The sequence below is a fragment of the Prunus mume genome, linkage group LG3 (assembly GCF_029339155.1).
Source record: "Prunus mume cultivar Tortuosa linkage group LG3, ASM2933915v1, whole genome shotgun sequence".
NCBI lineage: Eukaryota > Viridiplantae > Streptophyta > Magnoliopsida > Rosales > Rosaceae > Prunus > Prunus mume.
In genome coordinates, this window is record NC_142700.1 from 28,233,717 (window position 1) to 28,241,248 (window position 7,532).

The 7,532-nt window shown below is 37.8% G+C and overlaps 1 protein-coding gene across 1 annotated transcript; it reads left to right on the plus strand.

The window, feature by feature from the left end:
• The first annotated feature begins 302 nt into the window (after positions 1–302).
• On the plus strand, positions 303–7,023 carry MAP3KA (mitogen-activated protein kinase kinase kinase 3). The gene is made up of 11 exons (XM_008229429.2): positions 303–955; positions 1,686–2,003; positions 2,316–2,403; positions 2,553–2,615; positions 2,704–2,864; positions 3,097–3,172; positions 4,741–4,800; positions 4,961–5,068; positions 5,176–5,412; positions 6,265–6,368; positions 6,463–7,023. Exons 1-11 carry the CDS (start codon positions 504–506, stop codon positions 6,725–6,727), a joined length of 1,932 nt encoding a protein of 643 aa, XP_008227651.2. The 5' UTR covers positions 303–503; the 3' UTR covers positions 6,728–7,023.
• Positions 7,024–7,532: the final 509 nt, after the last annotated feature.

Consider the following 7,532-nt stretch of genomic DNA (forward strand, 5'->3'; position numbering starts at 1 on the left):
ATAGGGGAAATGATGTATGCATGTATATGCTATGTGCGTGCACATGAGTGCATGACACATGTAGTTGACAGTAATAAGTATATCACAATTAGGAAATTGCCACGTCATTTATCCCGCTTTATCCAACCACCGGCTGCCGTCCGCAAAACTCTCTCTTTTGTCCTTGCCTCTTCGCTGAGCTGTTCCTCACTGTTGTGTTGCTCCTCTCTCTCTCTCATCCACTGGTCCCACTTCTCTCTCTCTCTCTAAACAAAGTCTCCCTTTCTTCTTCATCATCTTCTTCTTCCATATAAAATCAACGCACAAACCCCAAATCCAAGCCCTTTCTCTCTCAAACTTCCTTCCCCAACTCTCTTCTCTCTAGTTGTTGCCAGTTAAATTAAATTAAATTACATAGTTAGAAAAAAAAAATTCCTCTGTTTTTTAGAGCGCCTGATATAGATATATAGATACAGATATAAATATACATATAGGTATAGAGACAGAAATAAATTCAGGTAAAAATGCCTGCTTGGTGGGGAAGAAAATCAAGCAAGAGCAAAGAAGAGCAAGAGAAGACACTTCAACACAAAAACCCATACTCGAACCGCAACAACAACAATTTCCTCCTCAAATCTTCGATCAATAGCGATATTAAGAAGAAAGAGAAAGACGTTAGGCCTAAGAGCTTCGACGAACAAATAACTCGTGGGTCACCGAGAGCGAGCAAGGAGCTTGTGGGTGCTGGTGTTTCTGCTTCTGGGTTTTCGGGTTTCGACTCCGATGGATGTGAGAGGAGGCAGGGGCATCCCCTGCCTAGGCCGTCGGTGTCGTCGGCGCAGGGCTTGGGAAATGATCAGGTGCTTGGCTTGGGATCTGCCTCCGCCTCAGTTTCAAGCGTCAGCTCCTCTGGGTCCTCCGACGACCAACCGATTGCGCATGACAGCCATGCTCAATTAGGTGCTTCCAGTTACAGGTTGGTTCCCCACAAGCCCTGCTTTTCCGATTGGGGCTTTTGCTGTTTTCTGTCCAATTTGGGACTTGTGCGTTGTTTTTCATTCAATTCAATTCAATTCATCTCATTCTTGTAAGAAATTTTAGTCCAATCATTGGATTCCATTCATTAAATCCAATTCATTTATGAATATATCGGATCACAGTTACTAATTGGATCTCCATTTAGTAATTAATTAGCTATAATTCGATTGAGTTTTTTGGCTGTCAGAGTGGAGATAGATTGTCTTGTATACGAGCTCATCTTTTCGATGAAAAACCACATGATGCGGGCCTTCTTTCTTTCTTTCTTTTTCTTCTTGAGCCTCTTGCTCTTGTAGGATTCTCTGTTCTCTGTCTCACTACAACAATCTAAGTTTTTGTTATTTGTTTTCACTGAGTGTAAGTATATAAATCCTTAGAATACGGCGATGTGTAGAATAGAGAAGTTCAACCTTAGGATAACTCAATAAAAATCTTACTAGAACAATTTTGGACTTGCATTTTCTGCATGATGTTCACTGTAAAAATTAGCATTTCCTACTTTCATTAGCCATGCATAATGTGTATTAAATTGTTGGATTTGTTCTTATAATCCCATAAGAAGATGATTGGGAACATTATAAATCCCTGGTATAAGGAAAAATGCACGAAAAGTTCAATTTGTATTTTATATACTGCTAGATGTTACCCATGCCATTTATTGTTCACAGAGCTAATGGTGATCCCAAGTACAACATGATGCCTAGAAGCCCCGGTCCTGGGTCTAGGGGCCCAACTAGCCCAACATCTCCTCTTCACCCGCTGTTTTGTGCAAGAAGTTTGGAGTCTCCAACGCGAAAGCAAGAAGACGGGAAGAGTGTTTGTCATCCACTTCCTCTCCCTCCAGGTTCTCCAACTAGCCCTTCTGCCTTGCCCAGCAGTAGAACTAGTGTCTCCATTGAGAACACAACTTGTGCACTATCAAAGTGGAAGAAGGGAAAGCTTCTAGGAAGGGGGACTTTTGGCCATGTTTATGTCGGATTTAATAGGTAATTTGTATTCTTGTAGGTGGATTGATTCATAAACTAAGTGAACGATACTTTTTATTGGTCTTGGGAACTGACTTGAATATTTTCTACCTTGGGCAAGGAAAACGAAACATCAAGTCACATAAATGATGGTATATATATGTCTACACACTTTTCAGATTAGCCCATAAAATATAAGGAAGAATAATGGATTGGAAATTAAGGTTACCAAATAACTGTCTTTACAATTACTGGACTGCTGACAACTCATCTGTATTTCTTACTAATTATATGATTTTCCTTTTCCTAAATTTTCATTTGTGACTTTGACAGTGAAAGTGGGCAAATGTGTGCAATAAAAGAAGTTAGGCTTGTCTCTGATGATCGGACATCAAAAGAATGTCTTAAGCAACTGAACCAGGTAGCTTTGTCCAGACAATGTTTGCTCCTATTGAGTTTATCTTTTGAGTTGTCACTGAGTGTTTTAATGTAAATTTACCTGGTTATATGTTCTCCATCTGATTGTTTGGTTGTTGACTGATTTGTATCTAACCTTTTTGTTTTCAACAGGAGATAAATTTGCTTAGTCGGCTCTCACATCCAAACATTGTTCAATATCATGGAAGTGAATTGGTAAGACAATGTTCAATTAAATGCGTTAGCTGTTAATGTTGCCCTTGGACCCTAGTTTAGTAGTAACTTTGGGTTGTCATCTTTTCAGGGGGAAGACGCACTCTCTGTTTATTTGGAATATGTGTCTGGTGGCTCAATTCATAAATTACTTCAAGAATATGGTCCTTTTAAGGAACCTGTGATTCAAAATTATACCAGACAGATTATCTCTGGGCTTGCCTACTTACATGGAAGAAATACAGTTCATAGGTATGTGGATTTCACCAATAATATCATATGCGGTTGGCCATATGAATCTTCCTGTGTTTTATTTACTTGCAATATGTCATTTTAAATGTAGTTTTTCGGAATCCTGAAATTCTGATCTTTTACCTTGTACTTTAATACTGTTAACAATTAATTAAAATCTGTTTAATTCAAATTATAGGTAGTTTTATATATTTTTAGAACTTTTTTTTTACTCATTTGCTTTTTCTTGCAGGGACATTAAAGGGGCAAACATATTAGTGGGTCCTAATGGTGAAATCAAGTTGGCAGACTTTGGCATGGCTAAACATGTAAATTGCATTTCATCCTCTGCACAATAAGTTCTTAGTCAAGTAATGAAGGCATAGACTTACTAATTTATCTCAAACATAAATGTGTCTAGGAAGAGTAAAGAATGAAACTGTTAACTATATGACAATGAAATTGTCCATGTTTTCTTTTTATCATTATCTTTCTTTAGAACAGCTATTTGGACCCAAAAGAGGAAAATGATACATGTTTTCATAGGGGTAACATAAGGTGCTTGGTGGAGGTAAAAAATGCAGAAGGTGGTTGTCTGTTTATTGGGTGGTTTGGTTAAAGAGAAACAAGAGAATATTTTAAAATTATGGAGGAGATTATATGGATAAATTAAGATCTTGGACTCCACTTTGGGCTTTGGTTTTTCTTGAATTTCGGAAATTATCATTATCTGATATTCTTGTGACTGGAAGGGATGTATTTCAGACCGAACGGTTAGACAAGGGTGACACGCCTGGTTAAACTCCCGTTTGCCGAACAAGATGTTGAGAGTTTCACATAACGATTTACCTCCTGCAGATTAAGTGTTAGTGGCTGTAGCGTCCACTGGTAATGCCTGGAAGAGCACAAGCTTTCTTTGTGGATGGGATGTATCAACCTTCTGCATATTTTAAAGGAAATGTATAAGAATGAATATTATTGTGTTGGGTCCTGAGGACCAGGATGGCTGAAGATCCAAACCTAAATGTGCTAATTGAAGCCAGGGATTGAAGGAATTTGAGCGCTGATGTAGCTAATAGCCACCTTCATAGTCAATCAATTCATTAGGCTCATCACCCTCTACTGATGTAGGATATGGGTGAATTGAGTATTTAGGTAATTTAGCGGAAGCAAAAACAATTATAAAACAGAAAGTAGATGGGAACAGAAGCCTTGGCTTCACACCAAGGGGTGTGGCTTCACACCGAGTCTCCAATCTCTGGAAAGCAAACTTTCTCATAACTCAAATCTCTAATCTCTAAACTCCATAATGAATTACATGAGGGGTATTTATAGCAAACTAAAACCTAGAGACAATAGGATAAAAAATCCCATGCTAAAACAGAAATTCTAACCTAAATAAAATAGGAAACTTAGAAATCCTACTGAAATCTGGAAAACTTAAAAATCTTACTAAAATCTGGAAAAGTTAGAGAACAAGTTAGAAACTAATCGCAGGAATAAAAAATTGCCAGATTTAAAGACCACATTAAATGACTTCCTCATCTATCTCTTTCTTTTCTAAACCCTAATGGGTTTGACAAAGATGTCCTCTTCCACCGTTTGATTTTGTATGTCATTAGCTTGGTGTTGTGGTAGGAAATTGTAGTATTATCATTATTGTGTTGTATGAAGTGGACGACTCATCTGCAACTTGTTTTGTAAGTTACTAATAAAGTTGGTTTTTTATAAAAAGAAAGAGAGAAAAAGCTTCTAATGAACTTCACCGCATAGATATAAGATGCATATATGAGTGGTATTTGACTGATGAAATAAACAATAGTATTTGACTGCCATTTTCCTGGTTACTTCTTTAAGTAAATTTTGTGAAGTCTGATGATTTTCTGTTCTGAATCAGATTACAAATTGTGCTTCAATGCTTTCATTCAAGGGAAGTCCTTATTGGATGGCCCCTGAGGTACTCTCTCTCTCTCTCTCTCTCACACACACACACACACACACATGAATAGAATGTGCTCTGCCTTACGTTAGCATCATATTCCCTCTTTTTCTGATTCATTTAAGTATCCAGTTTACTCAGGTGGGGTTTTCTGATGTTAATGAAATCTTAATTTCAGGTTGTAATGAATATAAACGGCTATAGTCTTGCAGTGGATATATGGAGCTTGGGATGTACAATTCTTGAAATGGCAACTTCTAAACCTCCTTGGAGCCAGTATGAAGGGGTGCGATATAATGTTCAGAACTTATTGCTTTACAAGTTTTCTTTGTTATCATCAGCTACAAAGTGTTTGCTGGACCAAAACTTGTTTCCTTACGTTGGATTCAACAGGTGGCGGCAATTTTTAAAATTGGAAACAGCAAAGATATTCCAGAGATTCCTGATCATCTTTCCAAAGATGCAAAAAGTTTTGTGAGGCTATGCTTGCAACGGAACCCATCAGAGCGTCCCACAGCGTCTAAACTGCTAGACCACCCTTTCATTAGAGAGCAAACATCTACAAGAATTTCTAACACCAAGTTAACCAAGGATGCCTTCCTGTATGCTTTTCATGGAAGCAGGACACCGGTAAAGCCTTCTAGAACTTCTTTTTTTGTCAGGCCTTTTAGAACTGTTTGACTACATACATATTTAGAGATATTAGTATGAGGGCCAAATCATGAATTGTCTATTAAGCAATGGTCATTTTTCAGTCAACATAGTGATTGTACAGAGTAGGAGGCTTGCTTTGGTTGAATTGTTTCTAGTATACATGTATAATGAAATTGTTGAAATCATTAAAACAAAGTGCATCATGAGTGAAGGAGGTGGTGGAAGTGTGGGACTTTTTTCCTATGAAAAAAGTGGATATTTGTTTCTTCACCCCCAGTAGCAACCTTTGGTGGCAGTAAGAAGGCAAAAGTGTTATGGATTGGTTGGGTGCAGGTGCTGTTTCGGGTATTTGGGTGAACAGAAATAAGAATAGTTTTGAGAATCACAGAGGAGAACAGATCGAAGTTTTCTGCGATAGTCATATTTTGGTCTGCACTTTGGACTTCCCTGCCTTCCGAGTTTCAGGATAATTCATTTTCTTCTATTTTGACAGATTTGGAAAGCAGCTCTTCTTTTAAGAGTCTTTTTTGTATTTTGAATCCTCTTTGGAGTTAGAAAGTGCGTTAATTGATAGGTTGTTTATTTTTCATTGATGTATTATTGTGGTGGACAACTTGTCCACAGTGGTTGTACTTATTTTGTTTAAAATAAAAAAACTTATGTTTCTTGCCAAAACAAAAACGAATAAACAAATAAAATGTGAAGCAGATTGAGGCGGGGGCATTAATGTTTCAAAGTTTGATTGATAGTTGTTATTTTAGTAACTCTTTGTATCAAACTTAGGCTCTTGCCCAACCTGATTTCGTTGTCATTTCTCCTTTTGAGCAGCCAATATTGGAGCTACATTCCAACAGAACAAGCATCACCTTGAGTGATGCAGATCACACAGCAAAGCCCACAGCCGTGACTTCAAGAGCTGTGCGGAGCCCCAGGTAATATCATACATTCTACCCATCATATCCTCATCTCTGTAGTCTGTAGAACATGTTTTAATTTATAAAAGCTTTTGTCATTTCTTATATGCAGAGAGAATAGAAGGATGATTACATCTTTGCCTGTATCCCCTTCTTCAAGCCCCTTACGACAATATGGGCCGACACACAAGAACAGTTTTCTTTCTCCTCCTCACCCAACTTATGCCATGATGGGACAGAGTAGTTACAATTTGAGTGACTTGTCGTCCTATAATACACTAAGTCCAAATACATCGTACACTCTTGATCCTTGGCAGGACACAAGTATACTTAAAGCCCAAACGCCCGGAGGTTCACCAAGAACACGACCCATTTGAATGTAAATTCCATGAGAAGCAAAATTTTCTGTTGTCTCCCTGAATGCTTGATGAACTGGAGGAGTCCTGAAAGTTTAGAAGGAAATTTGGTTCATGCAACCACCCACCCACCTAGCAACTCGAAGTGAATTGATTGTTATGTATGGGAATTTGAAAACAAACGGGGACATCTACGGACTAGTTTAAAGTGCATGGGGTAGATACTGGCCTAAATCCTTATTGTTTGTAAATGGAAGCTAGATGGTCTCATTTGTAACATTTGTGATTTAAATTTTATAATTATGTTCATGGTGAAAGATGATGATTCTTGTACGGCCGGTTACTCGTTCGATATAGACGAAATGGGGTTCCCACTATAATATTTTTTTCAAAATAAATTTTTCGGCAAAGGACATTATAAACACCGAAGGTTTGGGGGTATTTTCGAAATGGGCAAGAAGTTTCAATTTTATTAGTTTACACTTCAATGTTTTAAAATTTAATTAATTTGCACTCTCCATCAGTTTTGGTCGTTTGCTCATCCGTTAAATTAGTGACGTGGGACCTATTTAAATACAGATATGGAAGCCACGCATGCGCCACGTTGGACAAATCCAACAAAAAATATTTGAGAATTTTGATATTTCTAAACCCTAAAACAAAACAAAACTTTAATTTAAAAAATTAAAAACAAAATGAGTGCCCCAGCTCCCTCGACTATGGTTCATAATTGGACTAGGTTGGGTCCGGTTGGCTTGAAATTTTTGGGTTCAGGCCAGGCCTTCATGGGCTTATTCATTTTTCGAACTGCCCATTTAAGTAAATG

Excerpts from the sequence above, each read along its gene's own strand:
- MAP3KA (XM_008229429.2), top strand. The coding sequence starts at position 504 with ATGCCTGCTTGGTGGGGAAGAAAATCAAGCAAGAGCAAAGAAGAGCAA. Across the intron at positions 2,004-2,315 it reads GTTTATGTCGGATTTAATAG|TGAAAGTGGGCAAATGTGTG; the intron begins GTAATTTGTATT and ends TGACTTTGACAG. Across the intron at positions 4,801-4,960 it reads CTTATTGGATGGCCCCTGAG|GTTGTAATGAATATAAACGG; the intron begins GTACTCTCTCTC and ends TCTTAATTTCAG.